General features: G+C 46.1%; 1 protein-coding gene across 2 annotated transcripts in view; it reads left to right on the top strand.

Annotated features, from left to right (window-relative positions):
• LOC128687320 (B-cell lymphoma 6 protein homolog) overlaps nucleotides 1-20,414 on the top strand; it is a 146,753-nt gene that overhangs the window by 20,217 nt on the left and 106,122 nt on the right. The window contains exon 2 of one of the 2 annotated variants that reach the window (XM_053774713.2): nucleotides 6,323-6,460. The exons of the other annotated variant lie outside the window; for it this stretch is intronic. Within the exon in view, the coding sequence (XP_053630688.2) occupies nucleotides 6,323-6,460 (138 nt within the window). The remainder of the gene's footprint in view (nucleotides 1-6,322; nucleotides 6,461-20,414) is intronic. 2 annotated transcript variants of the gene reach the window in all.

Raw genomic sequence — 20,414 nt, 5'->3', positions numbered from 1 at the left:
AATGACCCACCCAGTCTGGTCACATCCACACAAGGAAGGAGCACGGCACCAGACCCAGCAGCACAAGCTAGTCAGGTCCAACTCACACCCACCCACACCCACTCATGCATTTATCTAACCTATTTTTAAAACTACACAACGTTTTAGCCCCAATAACTGTACTTGGGAGTTTGTTCCACTCATCCACAACTCTATTACCAAACCAGTACTTTCCTATATCCTTCCTGAGTCTGAATTTTTCCAACTTGAAACCATTGCTGCTAGTCCTGTCTTGGCTGGAAATTTTCAGCACGCTATTTACATCCCCTTTATTTATTCCTGTTTTCCATTTATACACCTCGATCATATCCCCCCTAATTCTACGCCTTTCGAGAGAGTGCAGATTCAGGGCCCTCAGTCTATCCTTATAGGGAAGATTTCTGATACATGGGATCATCTTTGTCATCCTCCTTTGTATGTTTTCCAGAGCATTTATATTCATTCTTTAATACGATGACCAGAACTGAGCAGCATAGTCTAAATGAGGTCTAACCAAGGATATATAGAGTTGAAGAACAACCTGAGGACTTCTATTATTTATACTTCTAGATATGAAGCCAAGAATTCTGTTAGCTTTATTGGGAACACTAATGCACTGTTGTCTTGGTTTTAGGTTACTGCTAACTAGAATTCCTAAATCCTTTTCGCAATCAGTAGTATAAGATCTACATTAGTTTATATGTCGCATGGTTATTTTCCTGTCCAACATTTAGAACTTTGCATTTGTCTAAATTAAACTGCATCTGCCACTTCTCCGACCATTGCATCAGTCTATTCAAATCATCCTGGAGTGCTCTAGTGTCCTCATTAGAATGAACTGGACGGCCTATTTTGGTGTCATCAGCAAATTTGCTTATGTTGCTATTTATTCCCTCATCTATGTCGTTTATGTAAATTGTGAACAACAACGGGCCCAACACTGACCCCTGAGGAACACCGCTTGTGACGTGCCCCCATTCTGATTTCTCCCCATTTATGCAAACTCTCTGCTGCCTATTTGTCAGCCATGCCTCTACCCAGGAAAAAATTTCTCCTATTCCGTGTGCCTTAAGTTTCCTCAATAACCTCTGGTGTGGAACTCTATCGAAAGCCTTACTAAAGTCCATATACACAATATCATATTCATTACCATGAAGCTTCACATCATACACTGGAGTAGATGGGAACATCCTATTTCTTCTGAAATAAATTTATTGAGTTAACATATGGAAGAACATTCACTATGATCAGGATCTGTAAAAACCGCACTCTTCTCTCATTTGAAGAATACTGTGGTGTTGAACACATCCAGATGATGATCAATGTTCACAGGCAGCTTCTTTATCACACACACACACACACACCTTGTATGTATGTATATATATATATATATATATATATATATATATATATATATATATTTCGTGGCTTTCAATATGAAAGTAGACAGATGTGGTATCCACATAATTGGCTGCTGTTGTATAATGGTTTAATATTATAATCTCAGATTCTTATCTTAGCTGTTGATTATTTTAGTACCGATTGTGGAGCTCCATTTATTCTCAAACGATAATTTATAGTCTGATAAATATAGGATGCGGATGTAGCACATTTTATTTTAATAGCTTTGATAAAACTTATATGATACAATACTGGTTTTTACTGTTACAACTAATGTTCTTGGTATAATTAAACGTGATGGTGTAGTTAAAGTTTCTTTTAGTTATTGATTTTCTCAAGTCTCGGAAGAAGCTGTACCACCAACACTCGTATAGGTGAACACGTTCTTTTACAATAGTTCGTAAAGGCAAAGGAGCTACTGCAGTATAAGTACACGTGCTGTTATAGTTGTATGCACAGGTGGTAAGTTCAGGTGGAGGCAGAGATACAGGTGTGTGTGGAGGGCAGGATGTGCAGGGGGGAGGAAGGGTGAGCATGGCGTGAAGACACTAAATAAGCTGTGGTTGCTGGGGCTGGAAAACGTATGTTGATCATATACAGAAGCAACAGGTGCACCATGGAAAATATTCCTTTCACGAGAAGCCGAATGGTGCAAGATAAATAGCTGATGCAAGTGGCAGAAGTTACACAAGTGTGTGTGTACGTAGTAGAAGGTCGTCGACTGGCACAACTGTCATACTATGGTTTTTCAATCTCTCGCAAAATTGGAGACAAGAAATAAACACAGTACAATAAACACAAACGTGTGTCAAGGTTCATGACTGATTTTTGAATGTGAAAAAGAAGGATTTTCGCAATTAATAATAAAAACAGCCCCTTACTCTGTTATTGTGTATTTGGGCGACGAGTCTTCAAGTAAATAGTGGATATGTGGCACTAGTTGGGTTCACTACAATGCCGGAAGAAAAAAAAATACTAACACTGATGGTGTTCATGATGCTGACATGTATCTGTTCATTAATAGTCGAGCTCAACACTATGCCTCAAACAACCCGATGATGTATCCAGTGCCTTCCATGCTCTCTATGACCCCTCACCACCACTGCCTGAGTGTATGTACTGGACGGCGTCACATAATGTTCCTGCTTTAAGTGTATAACACGTTAACTATGTAGATATAGTAGTAGGGGCTGTGATACAAATTTAAGGAGCACTTTGACAGCGTTGGTCACTCAGCGTTCACATACATAAAAAATGCATTCAACACCAAAGCAAGGAGAAATTTAAACAATAAAAGCAACGAACAAACGCTCTACACAAACACTGTCATGCCAATTTAAAATAACCAGCATCGGTTAAAAACTAATTAACGTCAAAAGACTTTCCCCGGTAATTACAAAAACCATGAAAGCAGAAAAGCCTAAGCCGTGAGCCGACTGTTAAACTATGATCCACACAGTCAGTGGCATATCACATGCTGCACAGAGGGGAACCGGAGCTTCTGCGACCAGGTGGCTATGAGTGATGTGTGTATGTGCGCGCCTGATCTTCAGTTGACAGATTAATCTCGAAGTGACGATTTCTGTTGTAGGGGAGCGTCCCTACGTACCCCTTCCTTCCTCCTTCCCTCTAACATACATTATCTATAGCATACTCCTAGCTCTGCTGAGATCATCCTGTCGGGATGCAGGTTAGCTGTGTTTTCCCACCATAGTTCTGTAAGATCAAAGTTTATTTTATCCCAGTTGCTCTTATTTGTGAAACTGAATCTGTTGAATACTCTCCCCTGCCCATCCATGACCGTCTTGTTCTTCCACGCCAGTGTGTATGCACCTCTAAGCCTCTGTTACCTTGTGTTCTCACTTCGCTATTTTCAACGCCATTATCTTCCGGACCAGGTTTTTATTATTTGTGGATATAAAGTCGAGGGTATTTTCTAGCTGGGTTGGCACAAGCCGAATTTATTGCAGTCTTAAAAACCGGAGTGCGATAAAATTAAATTCAGAGACAGCTCACTCATAAATGTTCAAGAAATGTCAAATTATTTTATCCACAGTGGTACATTACTAACCATTCTGGAAAAATACCTTGACTTTCCTCACTGTAAATAAAGCATTACCGTGTGTGTGTGTGTGTGTGTGTGTGTGTGTGTGTGTGTGTGTGTGTGTGTGTGTGTGTGTGTGTGTGTGTATTTATATATATATATATATATATATATATATATATATATATATATATATATATATATTTATATATATATATATATATACTCAATTGTGGTTGCAGGGGTCAAGACTTAGCTCCTGACCCCGCCTCTTCACTGATCTCTACTAGGTCCTCTCCCTTTCTCTCTCTCTGTTTCCTGAGCTTTGTCATACCTCATTTTAAAGCTATGTATGGTTCCTGCCTCCACTACATCACTTGCTAGGCTATTCCACTTCCTGACGACTCTATGACTGAAGAAATACTTCCTAACATCCCTGTGACCCGTCTGAGTCTTCAGCTTCCAGTTGTGACCCCTTGCTTCTGTGTCCCCTCTCTGGAACATCCTGTCTCTGCCCACCTTATCTATTCCCCGCAGTATCTTGTATGTCGTTATCATGTCCCCCCTGACCCTTCTGTCCTCCAGTGTCGTCAGTCCGATTTCCCTCAACCTTACATTGTAGAACATCCCCCTGAGCTCTGGAACTAGTCTTGTTGCAAACCTTTGTACTTTCTCTAACTTCTTGACGTGCTTGACCAGGTGTGGGTTCCAAACTGGTGCTGCATACTCCAGTATGGGCGTAATGTACACAGTGTACAGTGTCTTGAACGATTCCTTATTAAGGTATAGGAACGCTATTCTTAGGTTTGCCAGGCGCCCGTATGCTGCAACAGTTATCTGGTTGATGTGTGCCTCCAGAGACGTGCTCGGTGTTATGGTCACCCCAAGCTCTCTCCTTGAGTGAGGTCTGTAGTCTTTGTCCACCTAGCCTATACTCTGCGGTCTTCTTTGCCCTTCCCCAATCTTCATGACTTTGCATTTGGCAGGGTTGAATTCGAGAAGCCAGTTTCTGGACCACGTGTCCAGTCTGTCCAGGTCTCTTTGTAGTCCTGCCTGATCCTCATCCGATTTAATTCTTCTCATCAACTTCACATCATCTGCGAACAGGGACACTGCAGAGTCTATCCCTTCCATCATGTCATTCACATGTATCAAAAATAGCACTGGTCCTAGAGCTGATCCTTGTGGGACCCCACTCGTCACAGACGCCCACTGTGATACCTCTTCACGTACCATGACTCGTTGTTGCCTCCCTGTCAGGTATTCTCTGACCCATTGCAGTGCCCTCCCTGTTATATGCGCCTGATCCTCCAGCTTCTGCACTAATCTCTTGTGAGGAACTGTGTCGAAGGCCTTCCTGCAGTCTAGGAAAATGCAATCCACCCACCCTTCTCTCTCGTGTCTTACTTTTGTTACCTTGTCATAAAACTCCAGAAGGTTTGTGACACAGGATTTGCCTTCCATGAATCCATGCTGGTTGTCATTTATAATCTTGTTCCGTTCCAGATGCTTCACCACTCTCCTCCTGATAATCTCCATGACTTTGCATACTATATACGCCAGAGACACTGGTCTGTAGTTTAGTGCCTCGTTTCTGTCTCCTTTCTTAAAAATGGGGACAACATTTGCCGTCTTCCATATCTCAGGTAGTTGCCCAGTTTCAAGGGATGTATTGAAGATTGTGGTTAGGGGCACACACAACATCTCTGCTCCTTCTCTAAGGACCCACGGGAAGATGTGTGTGTGTGTCCGTCCGTCCCAATTAATATATGCACTAACAACTCATTACAGCTGTGACCGGGTGTGGACGTGTGAATTGCTTATTACTTTTTAATTTGTTCATGATCGTAACCATGTATAGACGTGTAGATGATTCATTACCTTTGTAACCCGGTCATGATTGTGACCAAATCTACCTGGAGCTCATTACCATTGCAACTTGTTCAGCTATCAAAACTCTGGGGTCCAGTCTCTGAGCCCATTATGTACCTCCTTTGACTAACGCTCACAGGATGAGTATCGGATGCATAATAAAGACATTAAATTAACTAATTAATAGTTCGACTGAGTCTTCGTCCGAACTACCTCCTCGGGTTTTCTCTGCCATGATCATCTGTATTATATTCTTCCATTTTATATGTCTTAAACTTAAGTTACCAAGCAGTAGGATATTTGGGGGGCTGGGTTTGATAGATTCGAGACACTACTCTGTTTTCAATATTTGGTCTTTGAACTGCTGAGACGGTGTATCTGGTGATTTACATACAATAGCTAGATTATTGCCAATTTTAATCGCCAAAACACTGATAACATCGTTTGTGGTAACTCAGTACAGACGAGCTACTAACATACCAATCAACGCCACCACCTCGATGTTGCCAGTTTCTGTATGATATGTAAGTAGACTGTACCCTGGTATCCTTATTTTGCTATCAAAATTGTCTTAGGTGGGTCTCTGCAGAAGTTGGAAACTTTGCGTTTAACTAAATGAGGAGTTCGCTTATAAACGTTATTTTGTTGGTCAATATCTCGTCTGTTTGCAAACACAAATGCTGTTATATTTTTTGTTGCTGTATTGAGGGAGATTTGCTGGTATTAATATTACGATTCTGACGAACCAGCCACTGGCTTTGTATTCAGTTCATGGCTCCGAGGTGGTGATAGATTCTTGCTGCTTCCTGCCACCTCATGCTCAGTGTAGTACCACTTCTTGTTGAGTAACAGCACAACTTGCGTAGCACCACTACCAGGTGAGTAGCACTACCAACACTTACGTAGCACCACTACCTAGTGAGTGTAGCACTACCATCACCTACGTAGCACCACTGCTATTGAGTGTAGTGCCACCTCTTGTTACAGAGACGGTCATGCAGGGTGCCGAGGACTACTCCAGACCCTCGCACTCGCCGCCCATGTCCCCCCACGGTCTGCCGCCCCACGCCCGCATCTCAGCCTTCTCTGTGGTCACACCCCACACCAAGCCTTCCACTGGTAAAGGTAAGATACCCTGGTGACTACTCAAACATATGCCCTAGTGGTCACCCACGGTACCTGTTCTTGTTAACGTGTGAATTATAGCATCTGTCCTCATATGCGTAAAATTACATCTGCCCTCGTACATGTGTATCACAACATCTGTTCTCCCACAGCAACTCTCAGTAGTAGTAACCAGTTACCAGTAACCACTGTCCCAGTTGACTCACGACCAACCGTCTCTGCCTGAGTCACTGTCTATTCATATTGAGCTGACCTGGCATTCAAAGACCCTCTATGGGTACGTGGGCGGCCAGTCAGTCAGTGTTACGAGAGGAGCGAGTGAGATAGGTACGGCTGTAAGGGCGTTACACACATTATCTGTAATTATACGTACTACCAGCCTACGTGAGTATTTCTTACCTAATCCACGTGTCGAACTCCCACATGATACAACTGCCTTTGTGTTCGTGTCCACTCACTACAATTGTCTTCGAATTTATGGCTACTCCCACAATAACACAAGGCTACTCCCACAATAATACAAATCTACTCCCACAACACGTCATTACACAGGCTGACAATTCATGTCCCACAAGTCAAAAACTAATCTCAAGAATTAGTGAACAACAGCTGTTGCAAAACACGTGTAAACACAGATCCTCACTGGTGTATTCCAATGCCTGTCTTTTAGCATAAATATCACCTGAGCAGATGCTGTTCTCTGCTCCTTGCATTTTACCTGTCTCACACGTGTCCGAATATTTTACGACATTCAATTAGATACACAGGTGTTCACTTCTCTGTTGCACCTGTCTGGTGGTGTTGCCGCAGGTGTCTACTTCTCTGTTTGACCTGTCTGGTGATGTTGCCGCAGGTGCTCATTTCTGTTGCACCTGTCTGGTGGTGTTGCCGCAGGTGTCCACTTCTCTGTTGCGCCTGTCTAGTCATGTTGCCGCAGGTGTCCACTTCTCTGTTGCACCTGTCTGGTGATGTTGCCGCAGGTGTCCACTTCTCTGTTGCACCTGTCTGGTGATGTTGCCGCAGGTGTCCAGTTCTCTGCCTCACCTGTCTGGTGATGTTGCCGCAGGTGTCCAGTTCTCTGCCTCACCTGTCTGGTGATGTTGCCGCAGGTGTCCAGTTCTCCGCCTCACCTGTCAGGTGATGTTGCCGCAGATGTCCAGTTCTCTGCCTCACCTGTCAGGTGATGTTGCCGCAGGTGTCCAGTTCTCTGCCTCACCTGTCAGGTGATGTTGCCGCAGGTGTCCAGTTCTCTGCCTCACCTGTCAGGTGATGTTGCCGCAGGTGTCCAGTTCTCTGCCTCACCTGTCAGGTGATGTTGCCGCAGGTGTCCAGTTCTCTGCCTCACTTGTCAGGTGATGTTGCCGCAGGTGTCCAGTTCTCTGCCTCACCTGTCAGGTGATGTTGCCGCAGGTGTCCAGTTCTCTGTCTCACCTGTCAGGTGATGTTGCCGCAGATGTCCAGTTCTCTGCCTCACCTGTCAGGTGATGTTGCAGCAGGTGTCCAGTTCTCTATTCTACTCTGCAGCTGTAGTCACAACTGCTACGGCCGATGATGTGTTGGTGGCTTTTGTAAAACAGTGATTTGATAGCAGTTCTGAGCACAGGTGTGTTAGGTTAGGCTATAGTGCAACTCTTATTAAAGGTCACATTCCTGATAATGATTACAGTTGTTTATGATTACACGTGTTTACTACACGAGGTCCCACAGATGTTAACCCAAGTTATTAAAACTTAAGCCGAGAGCAAACAGATGATTGCGGAAGTGCAGTGGGTAAGTGCCTTGGTAAGTGAGAGTTGTGAGTGTAGTTGTGTGGTGATGGACGTGGTGGTGATGGTAGTGATGGACGTGGTGATGGTGGGCGTGGTGATGGTAGTGGTGACGGTAGTGGTGACGGTAGTGGTGACGGTAGTGGTGACGGTAGTGATGGAGGTGGGTGGTGGTGATGGAGGTGGTGGTGGTGGTGATGATGGTGGTGGACGTGGTGGTGGTGATGGTGGTGACGGTAATGATGGAGGTAGTGATGGACGTGGTGATGGTGGTGGGCGTGGTGATGGTAGTGGTGACGGTAGTGATGGAGGTGGGTGGTGGTGATGGTGGTAGACGTGGTGGTGGTGATGGTGGTGACGATAGTGATGGTGGAGGTGGTGGTGATGGAGGTGGTGATGGTGGTGGTGATGGTAGTGGTGACGGTAGTGATGGAGGTGGGTGGTGGTGATGGAGGCGGTGGTGATGTTGGTGGTGGTGGTGATGGACGTGGTGGTGGTGATGGTGGTGACGGTAGTGATGGAGGTGGTGGTGGTGATGGTGGTGACGGTAGTGATGGAGGTGATGGTGGTGACGGTAGTGATGGAGGTGGTGATGGTGGTGGTGGTGGCGACGGTAGTGATGGAGGTGGTGACGGCAGTGATGGAATTGGCGGTGATGGAGGTGGTCATGGTGATGGATGTGGTGATGGTGGTGACGGTAGTGATGAACGTGGTCGTGGTGATGGAGAGTGGTAGTGGTGACTGGTCCCAGACCAATGGAAGGAATATAAATTTGTGATGCAGTAATACAAAGGTTTGAGGAGATAATAGAGGATTAAGTGAAGGGAATAGAGGTGTGAGGGGGAGGGAGGGGAGACTCGTGGCAGCAGGCTGCAGGACAGGGGAGAGGGAGGGGAGACTCGTGGCAGCAGGCTGCAGGACAGGGGAGAGGGAGGGGAGACTCGTGGCAGCAGGCTGCAGGACAATGGAGAGGGAGGGGAGACTCGTGGCAGCAGGCTGCAGGACAGGGGAGAGGGAGGGGAAACTCGTGGCAGCAGGCTGTAGGACAGGGGAGAGGGAGGGGAGACTCGTGGCAGCAGGCTGCAGAAGGACAGGGGAGAGGGAGGGGAGACTCGTGGCAGCAGGCTGCAGGACAGGGGAGAGGGAGGGGAGACTCGTGGCAGCAGGCTGCAGAAGGACAGGGGAGAGAGAGGGGAGACTCGTGGCAGCAGGCTGCAGGACAAGGGAGAGGGAGGGGAGACTCGTGGCAGCAGGCTGCAGGACAGGGGAGAGGGAGGGGAGACTCGTGGCAGCAGGCTGCAGAAGGACAGGGGAGAGGGAGGGGAGACTCGTGGCAGCAGGCTGCAGAAGGACAGGGGAGAGGGAGGGGAGACTCGTGGCAGCAGGCTGCAGGACAGGGGAGAGGGAGGGGAGACTCGTGGCAGCAGGCTGCTGAAGGACAGGGGAGAGGGAGGGGAGACTCGTGGCAGCAGGGTGCAGAAGGACAGGGGAGAGGGAGGGGAGACTCGTGGCAGCAGGCTGCAGAAAGACGACAGCTACACAGTTAAACAGAACTAATAACACACGAAAAACATGGGAGGTGTCAGGCTGCAATTACAACACACGTACAAGAGGGAAGGAAGGTAGTGGTAGGGAAGGTGGCAGTAGGGGAGAGGGGTCTACTGGGAATTGGAATGACACCCCGGCTACATAATCTCCCCTAGAAGTTCTGTAATAGATCATTCTATCTCAAGAAGTGCCACTTGGCAGTGCCTTTGGGGACAGTTGGCGTGAGTGCCACCGCTAGCAACAACGGCTGCTCGGGGAAAGTATAACTCCCGCCCCACCAGAAATGTCGTGCGTCCCGTCCCTTGAGACAATGTCACTTGTACCCAATTGTAGGCTGACACCTAGCAAACGTGGAATTACTGCCTTCCAGAAACTCCATACGGTGTTCCTGGGTAGTGGCTGCCTTGTCTCACCTCTCAGGGTGCTGTTCAGGGACCCCACAGGGTGTTCCGGGGGAGTGGCTGCCTTGTCTCACCTCTCAGGGTGCTGTTCAGCGATGTTCGTCGTGTTTGTTCAGTGATTATAGTTCACCATCTCTGGCATACGCCGGAGTTATGAATCAGGAATTTTTCATCGAGTTTAGGCTCTGGTCACTAGTCGGGTGTTGGTCGTTTCCAAGTTTTGATTACAAATCGGCTGTTAGTTTATAAGTTCTGTGACAAATCAGGTGTTGGTGGTCACGTTTTAACACATCAACTGTGAACACTCCGCAGTTGTACTGTGTCTTTCATCAGCAGATACAAAGAGTGAAAACATCCATGCGTGCCACAGCATTGTAGTTTTTCACTTGTTTCAACTACCTTATTTTCCTCAGCAGCTGCCATGTACTAAACGTTCTTATGCCCATCGGTGTCATTTAGGCGTCTGAAAGTACACCTCAGCACGTGGTAACAACAGTACAGAAATTTCAGCACGTGGTACCAACAGTACAGACCTCAGCACGTGGTACCAACAGTACAGAGACCTCTGCACGTAGTAGGAACAGTACAGATACCTCAGCACGTGGTAGCAACAGTACTTGACAGCACACAACTCACCAGGTGTACACACAGCTCACACACACACACACACACACACACACACACACAGCTCACACTAGGTACAGTTCACCTGGTACACACACAGCTCACAACCTAGTATACATCTCACCAGCAGGTACACACAACTCACAAGCAGGTACACAGCTCCACATTCTCAACATCAATCACCAGTCACTTGCTGCGCTGCGGGTTGTCTTTGTATATTAAGAACCATCGTTATGCGGGTAGCGACCAACCCACCCACGTAGTGACAATGAACTGTGCACTTAGTGTGAGGCTCGATACTAAATGTGTTGTCAGCAGAGAACGCCGGCGGCGGCGTGGGTACTGTAAGTGAAGAGCAACACATGTGCAGCAACACATGTGCAACATTAAGAATCTTTATTGACAAAAACGTTCGCCTGAGTTGAAGACTTCATCAGTCGAATACAATTACACTCCTGGAGAGATCAGCTTCGGTGAAACACAAAGCTGATTTCTCCAGGAATGTAATTCATCTTTGTATTCGAATGATAAAACCAACGGCATAGGTTAGACGTTTTGTCAGTAAAGATTTCTAGTGTTACATATATTGTATACCATTTATATAAATGGTATTGTATACCATTTATATAATATTGTAAACAACCAATCCGCCCACGTAGTAACCGTATTCTGTGCACTTGCTACGAGCCTCGAGACAGATGTTGATGATGAATAGTTAAGGACTACAACGGCTTATGGTGTACAAGCTCTTGATACTAAGTGTGTTGTTAGCACTTAGCGTAGGGATGGGCCATGGAAGCCGCTACAAACACCACCCTCCTTGATGTTTACTTGTCAGGGTTGATCAGCAGCGAGGCTTCACCAGCACCCACTCCTCCCAAGAATCAATACCTCTGTTTATCTTTAATCTTATGGTTATTTCGCCTTCTTCATACTATTTTTTCTGATTATATTTATACACTTTCGCGCGACTAAACGGGCATGTTCTCACTAAACATCCTTAGTGGCTGTTTATAATATAGCAATAATGTAGTAGCAGCAGCAGTAATAGTTGTAGATATATTTCCACGAGTAATAATCTTTATCAGTTGTAGTCGTAGGTTGTAATAATCGTAGTATCAGTTGTGGTTGTAGTTAGCAATAGCCGTAGTCGTATTAGTATAGACATTTTGTAATAATCGTAGTATTAGTAATGCATATTAAGCAGTAACGTTATTGTTGATATTGCATACATACGTCTCTTTTCATTAGGGTAAACAATAAATTTTGAAATCGCTTAATTGCATGGTCCTTAAGCACGGGCCAGTATACATGCATCATGTAGTGGTCATATGTAATAATTGAGGTAGAGTGGACCAGCAGATCTCATATAGAGGTCTGCTGGGTGAAGTAACATATTACATGGTTGTATAAAATGTGCTTCTCTTGCCTCCCCTTCCTCACCTACAGGTACTCACTAATATGTGCTTGCAGGAGTATTCTCAGCTCCTGGCCTTGCCTCTCAACTTGCAGTTTGCCATATTCAACACTCAGCCCCGTGCGCACTATCGTACCTATTCTTAAAACTATGTATGGGGTCTACCTCCACCACTTCGTCGAAATCTTTCTACTTTCTGACCACCTTGAGACTAAAGAAACACTTCCTTATATCCATGTAATTCATGTGTAACTTCCAGCTGTGCCCCCAAGTATCTGTTTCCCATCTCTTAAACAACCTGGCACTGTCTACCCTATTAATTCCTCTGAGTATTTTATATTTTGTTATATCTCCCTTGGTCCTGTTCTTCAAGGTCATTAGATTCAATTCCTTTAGCATCTCTTTGTAGTTCATATCCCTTAACTCTGGAACACGTCTCGTTGCATACCTCTGTATTTTCTCCGGTTCCATGACATGGTTCCTCAGGTTTGGGTTCCATTCCAGCGCTGCGTACTCCAGGATAAGCCTGACATGTTGTATAAGGCACCCGGAATGACTGACGAGATTCATGCCGAAATGACTGACGAGATTCATGAAGGTTATGCCAGGAGAGCATAGGTTATTCAGCTGACGTGAGCCTCTGGCGATATGGTAGACACTACGGTAATTCCCAGGTCCTAATATTTAAAAGAGGTCTGCAGCGTCTGTCCCCTTAGTCTATACTTATGTCCGATCTTCCAACTCATTCCCCAGACTCGGGGAGAGGAATGAAGGCAGTTTCAGTGTGTTTGGCACAAGACCATCAACAGAAGCTAAATCATTCAATGGATAAACAAAGCTAGATAGGAGATAGAGAATTTGAACGCTGCCCACTTCAAAGAGTATGTAGCGTCTGATTTCTCCTTTTCTGGAATTCCTACCTGGCCTTGGTTGATCTAAAATTCTAAATTACACATTTAGAAAGACGGGTGTAGATGCTGCAACTCTGTGCTTCATTTAGATCAAAATATACTTGCCCTTCTGGAAAGGCACCTAGGGAGTGATGGATGACTGCAGTTTTCGTTAAGTCACCCATCCTGCTTGTGTGGGGAAGGCGTGCGTGTTCATAAACTGCTCAGAAAAACCAAGGCACCACCACTGATCTATCACACCCTTGGAAAGATATAACGTACTGTAAACTACGGAAACGATCCCTAAGACCAGGCACGCGTTCCAGCGTCTTTCACTCTTACCTTCATACTGTTTGTACATAAACATATCGACGAGGCATCTCAGGGTTAGTCCGTAAGACTTGAATTGAGAATAGTCACGGTATGTGGCTAACATTCACTGCTCATACTACACCATCACGTCAAGCTCAGCGACCAAACATTTGTTCAGCAGGTCAGCAGGACAATTTAGCATCTGCAAATGAACATTAATTACTATGACACAGCAACAGTCACTGCCACAACCACCACCTCACTACCACAACATTAGTTGCTACCAGAAAACCACAGCCCCTACCACAACACTACACTCGTTACATCACTATAACCATTACCACAACACTCAACACTACACTCGCTACCACAACAGTACACTCACTGCTACACGAGAAAGGGTCATCACCAGAACACACAATCACTATCGTGATAGCCTTCTCAGGTCACCATTACACAAATCATTATCACGCCAATATATCACCATTACGGGCAGGCTATCATGCTGACACTGCCAGGTTACAACTGCTTAGCATTACAAGTCACCTTCACCGCCATCATTATCACATTAGAACATACAAGAACACTGCAGTGGGTTCCATTTAAACCAACATATTCATTTCGATGACTACCTGGCAGTGTTGCAGTCATCAACAGCTCTGATGACGTGAGGACTACCTGGTAGTTTTCCAGTCATCAACAACTTTCATAACTACCTGGTAGTTTTCCAGTAATCAACAACTCTCCCCATTGTCTATATCCTTTATAATTCTATTTCAACTGCAATCTTCTGACAATATCCACAAATCTGGCATGAAAATTAAACGACGATTCGATCCCTTTCAGGACCCTCAAGGCAGGTTCCTTGATGCTGGCGAGGGGCTTTTGATCTAGGAAATTGGATCTGGGCTCCATTTCTTTGAATTGAGTCTGAATGTCTTCCAACCTTCTTCCCCCCCCCCACAGCCGCTGTACAATCCTTAAGGGTTTAGCGCTCCATGATAATGATTCCGGGTGACGTTCATATTGGTCCAGGACTGAGGTCACGTCGTCCAGTTTTCGTTTCCAGTATGTGGACCGTGAAGTGTTCCAATCATGGCAGTGAGAGTTGGTTGTGGATTGTTCCAGTCATGGCAGTGAGGGCTGGTTGTGAATTGTTCCAGTCATGGCAGTGAGGGCTGGTTGTAAATTGCTCCAGCCATGGCAGTGAGGGCTGGTTGTGAATTCCAGTCATGGCAGTGAGGGCTGGTTGTAAAATGTTCCAGCCACGGTATTGCAAACTGTAAATTTCTCTAGCCTTGATATGTTGAATTGTCAATTGTTCCAGCGTATAGAGGGTTGTAAATTGTTTCATCCACGATATTTTGGGTTGCTTGTAAACTGTTCTGACCACGGTACTGTGCGTTAGTTGTACTGTTCCAGTCCTCATCGATGTCTACACTAATCATGTACATTATGCCTACATGTGTACATTAATAATGTACATACATTTCATCCACGAGTACACCAATCAGGTTCACACACTATGCCCACACTGCCTTCATCAATATATACACTAACCACACACACCATGCACTTCAAGTAAATATAACAATAATATTAATTACTTTTGACATTAGACTGTCATCTTCACACTATTTTATACTACGTAGTTTAGCCTGAGGTTAGTATCATTTATTACCCCGGGTACTAGTTACTTTCCCAGTGCCCTCACACTCTAGTTAATGTCTGCTTATATTGGGTCATCAGTGTAGGGAGTGGTCATCACAATTCCACACTACTTTTATATACACTATACGCACGCACACATGCGTACTCGCCTAGTTATGGTTACAGGGGTAGAGTCATAGCTCCTGGCCCCGCCTCTTCACTGGCTGCTACTGGGTCACTCTCCCTGCACCATGAGCTTTATCATACCTCTGCTTATTACTATGAATGGATCCTGCCTCCACTACATCGCTTCTCAAACTATTCCACTTCTGACTACTCTGTGACTGAATAAATACTTCCTAACATCCCTGTGATTTATGTGTCTTCAACTTCCAACTGTGTCCCCTTGTTGCTGTGTCCCATCTCTGGAACTGTGTGTGTGTGTGTGTGTGTGTGTGTGTGTGTTGTGTGTGTGTGTGTGTGTGTGTGTGTGTGTGTGTGTGTGTGTGTGTGTGTGTGTGTGTGTGTGTGTGTGTGTGTGTGTGTCTTTAGAGGAATGGGGAGGCACCATTTACGGTGTTTAGCATTAGTAGTGGTGGTAGTGTTTGGGAGTGGGGGAGGGGGAGATGGTGGTGTGTGCGGGGGGGGGGGGGTGAGAGAAGGGGGGGAGGGGAGGGGTGTATGCTGAGTGAAAGTCAACATCAAGATCACTTTAATCAGTGCTTCTCCACGTCAACTCGTGCGCTCAAATCTCTTTTTCGCGTATTTATGTTTTGTAAATTTTGCATAAAACTGAGTGAGGTGAGGATCGTTGTTGCTTAGGGACGTCACCCGCTGTAAGGTGGGTAGTAAAAGCAGCTTTGTGTAGTCCAGTGCCTCCTGGACACCACCCTCGCATGACTCTCTTTAAATAATCCGTAATCACTAGTAATTGCATTCACCTCCCTGAATTTTGTATGTGATAATTCCGTATTACCCCTCCCTCTCTCCTTCCCCCTTCCCTTACTGTCTCCCCCCCCCCGTTTACCTTCTCATTTATTCCCCTCCCCTTCCTTCACCTTCTCACTCCTATTCCTACTTCTTCCACATTTTCATTCCTGTCTCTGCCCCTCCTTCCACATTCTTCCTTCATGTCCTCAACACTCTCACTCCTCAAAATTAAATGTTATGCCACAAAGACTTTCAGATATACGTATACTTGGTAGAGCACTGAAGCTTGCTGAAACATGTACAGTGGAGCACTGAAGCTTGCTGAAACATGCGCAGTGCAGCACTGAAGCATGCTGAAACATGTACAGTGGAGCACTGAAGCTTGCTGAAACATGTACAGTAGAGCACTGAAGCTTGCTGAAACATGCGCAGTGCAGCACTGAAGCATGCTGAAACATGTACAGTAGAGCACTGAAGCTTGCTGAAACATGTACAGTGGAGCACTGAAGCTTGCTGAAACATGTACAGTAGAGCACTGAAGCTTGCTGAAACATGCGCAGTGCAGCACTGAAGCTTGCTGAAACATGTACAGTGGAGCACTGAAGCATGCTGAAACATGTACAGTAGAGCACTGAAGCTTGCTGAAACATGCGCAGTGCAGCACTGAAGCATGCTGAAACATGTACAGTGCAGCACTGAAGCTTGCTGAAACATGCGCAGTGCAGCACTGAAGCATGCTGAAACATGTACAGTGGAGCACTGAAGCATGCTGAAACATGTACAGTGGAGCACTGAAGCATGCTGAAACATGTACAGTGGAGCACTGAAGCTTGCTGAAGCATGCGCAGTGCAGCACTGAAGCATGCTGAAACATGTCCAGTGGAGCACTGAAGCTTGCTGAAACATGTACAGTGGAGCACTGAAGCATACTGAAACATGTCCAGTGGAGCACTGAAGCTTGCTGAAACATGCACAGTGGAGCACTGAAGCTTGCCGAAACATGTACAGTGTAGCACTGAAGCATGCTGAAACATGCACAGTGGAACACTGAAGCTTGCTGAAACATGCACAGTGGAGCACTGAAGCTTGCCGAAACATGTACAGTGTAGCACTGAAGCATGCTGAAACATGCACAGTGGAACACTGAAGCTTGCTGAAACATGCACAGTGGAGCACTGAAGCTTGCTGAAACATGTACAGTGGAGCACTGAAGCTTGCCGAAACATGTACAGTGGAGCACTGAAGCATGCTGAAACATGCACAGTGGAGCACTGAAGCTTGCTGAAACATGCACAGTGGAGCACTGAAGCTTGCCGAAACATGTACAGTGTAGCACTGAAGCATGCTGAAACATGCACAGTGGAACACTGAAGCTTGCTGAAACATGCACAGTGGAGCACTGAAGCTTGCTGAAACATGTACAGTGGAGCACTGAAGCATGCTGAAACATACACAGCGAAGCACTGAAGCATGCTGAAACATGTACAGTGGAGCATTGAAGCTTGCTGAAACATTCACAGTGGAGCACTGAAGCTTGCTGAAACATGTACAGTGGAGCACTGAAGCATGTTGAAACATGTACAGTGGAGCACTGAAACATGCACAGTGGAGCACTGCAGCATGCTGAAACATGCACAGTGGAGCACTGAAGTTTGCTGAAACATGCACAGTGTAATGAGGGGAAACTGTACGTGACGAAGGTAATGAGGAGAGACTGCACGTGAGAGGAAGGTAATGAGGGGAGACTGCACGTGAGAGGAAGGTAATGAGGGGAGACTGCACGTGAGAGGAAGGTAATGAGGAGAGACTGCACGTGAGAGGAAGGTAATGAGGGGAGACTGTACGTAAGGAATAAGTAAGTTTATTCAGGTATACACAAATACAGTTACATAGAATTATCATACATAGCAGCATATGTGTAGAGAACCTAGGATAACCCAAAAAAGTCAGAGTGACTGCAAGCAAGGAAAGGGTAATGAGGGGAGACTGGTCACTGGCGAGTATTAGAGGGCAGGAAAGGAGAAGGGAAGGAGACTGTAAAGGAGCGAAAGACGGTCCTAGAGGAAGTGTAGTCCTAGGAGAGGGAGGAATGAGGGTCCTAGTTAAGTGAGTGGGTTTCTAGGGGAGTGGAGTGAGCAGACTGCTAGGAGAGAGAAGTGGAAGGTTTGGAATTGTAAGGTTGAGAGGGAGTGGGTTGCTGGAGGGGGATATGGACAAGGGGGCGTGGGCGGTGGCAGGGGGCGAGAGGTAGGGGGTGGGTCAGGAGCGGCAGCAACGATCAGCAAGTGAGAGTCGGCCACATCAAACATTCATGGCGACCCACCCGCCCCACTGCCCACCATCTCAACGCTTGTTGGATAACTCGTCGATATCGCTCCACTGGAAAAAAACCACGAGATTTTTTTTTTTTTTTTTTTAGATTTTTTTTATTTTTGTTTTACTTAGTGTGTGTAGGTGCGAGCTTATGAGCGCGCTCTCTCAAAGTATTGATCACCTCGACTTGTGAGGTAACGCGAGAGCAACCTCTTAATATATGTCAGAGTGCAATTATCACCCCACTGTTCTTAGTCGCAGATATTTATCGGTCGAGGCAAATCGTGTAATACTCGCCCGAGGCTCTTACGGCGCCTCCATTTAGTATGCACCGAGCGAATGGGTCAACAAATTAACAAAAAACATAATTGCCTTAAGACACGGAACACCTGGAATCATGAGCCTCGAGCAGTAGTCTGCAAGACCAGGTAACAAGGGTCTTGGACAGGCGTTCGTGGAATTCTTTATTATCCAGCATAAGTCTTACGTTGTATTGGTTGTTCAGAGAAGACCTCCAGGGAGCTGGTGCTGGTTGTGGTGGTATCAAGGAGCTGGAGGGAGTATCAGGAAGGTAGTACCAATATCAGGGAGGTGGGGGGTTTCTTTGCGACAGGAGTTGGTGGTAGTGAGTAGTTGTAGTGGAATCACGAAGCTGGTGGTTGTAGTGGAATCACGTAGCTGGTGGTTGTAGTGGAATCACGTAGCTGGTGATCGTAATGGAATCACGTAGCTGGTGGTTGTAGTGGTATCACGTAGCTGGTGGTTGTAGTGGAATCACGTAGCTGGTGATCGTAATGGAATCACGTAGCTGGTGGTTGTAGTGGAATCACGTAGCTGGTGGTTGTAGTGGTATCACGTAGCTGGTGGTTGTAGTGGAATCACGAAGCTGGTGGTTGTAGTGATATCACGTAGCTTTTGATCGTAATGGAATCACGAAGCTGGTGGTTGTAGTGGTATCACGTAGCTGGTGGTTGTAGTGGAATCACGTAGCTGGTGATCGTAATGGAATCACGTAGCTGGTGGTTGTAGTGGAATCACGTAGCTGGTGATCGTAATGGAATCACGAAGCTGGTGGTTGTAGTGGTATCACGTAGCTGGTGATCGTAATGGAATCACGAAGCTGGTGGTTGTAGTGGAATCAGGTATCTGGTGGTTGTAGTGGAATCACGTAGCTGGTGATCGTAATGGAATCACGTAGCTGGTGGTTGTAGTGGTATCACGTAGCTGGTGATCGTAATGGAATCACGAAGCTGGTGGTTGTAGTGGTATCACGTAGCTGGTGATCGTAATGGAATCACGTAGCTGGTGGTTGTAGTGGAATCACGTAGCTGGTGATCGTAATGGAATCACGAAGCTGGTGGTTGTAGTGGTATCACGTAGCTGGTGGTTGTAGTGGAATCACGTAGCTGGTGATCGTAATGGAATCACGTAGCTGGTGGTTGTAGTGGAATCACGTAGCTGGTGGTTGTAGTGGTATCACGTAGCTGGTGGTTGTAGTGGAATCACGTAGCTGGTGATCGTAATGGAATCACGTAGCTGGTGGTTGTAGTGGAATCACGTAGCTGGTGCTTGTAGTGGAATCACGTAGCTGGTGGCTGTAGTGGAATCACGTAGCTGGTGGCTGTAGTGGAATCACGTAGCTGGTGATTGTAATGGAATCACGTAGCTGGTGATCGTAATGGAATCACGTAGCTGGTGATTGTAGTGGAATCACGTAGCTGGTGGTTGTAGTGGAATCACGTAGCTGGTGCTTGTAGTGGTATCACGTAGCTTGTGCTTGTAGTGGAATCACGTAGCTGGTGCTTGTAGTGGAATCACGTAGCTGGTGCTTGTAGTGGTATCACGTATCTGTGGTTGTAGTGGAGTCACGTAGCTGGTGCTTGTAGTAGTATCACGTAGGTGGTGCTTGTAGTGGTATCATGTAGGTGGTGCTTGTAGTGGTATCACGTAGCTGGTGCTTGTAGTGGCATCACGCAGCTGGTGCTTGTAGTGGTATCACGCAGCTGGTGCTTGTAGTGGTGTCACGAAGCTGGTGGTGGTGGTGACTGTGGGTGGTAGTGGTGGTGGTATCACTGAGGTTGAGGTGGTATCACGGAGGTTGAG

Source organism: Cherax quadricarinatus, chromosome 40 (assembly GCF_038502225.1).
Source record: "Cherax quadricarinatus isolate ZL_2023a chromosome 40, ASM3850222v1, whole genome shotgun sequence".
Lineage (NCBI taxonomy): Eukaryota > Metazoa > Arthropoda > Malacostraca > Decapoda > Parastacidae > Cherax > Cherax quadricarinatus.
The sequence above is the reverse complement of the archived record's forward strand: the minus strand, read 5'-3'. Positions and strand labels throughout refer to the sequence as shown.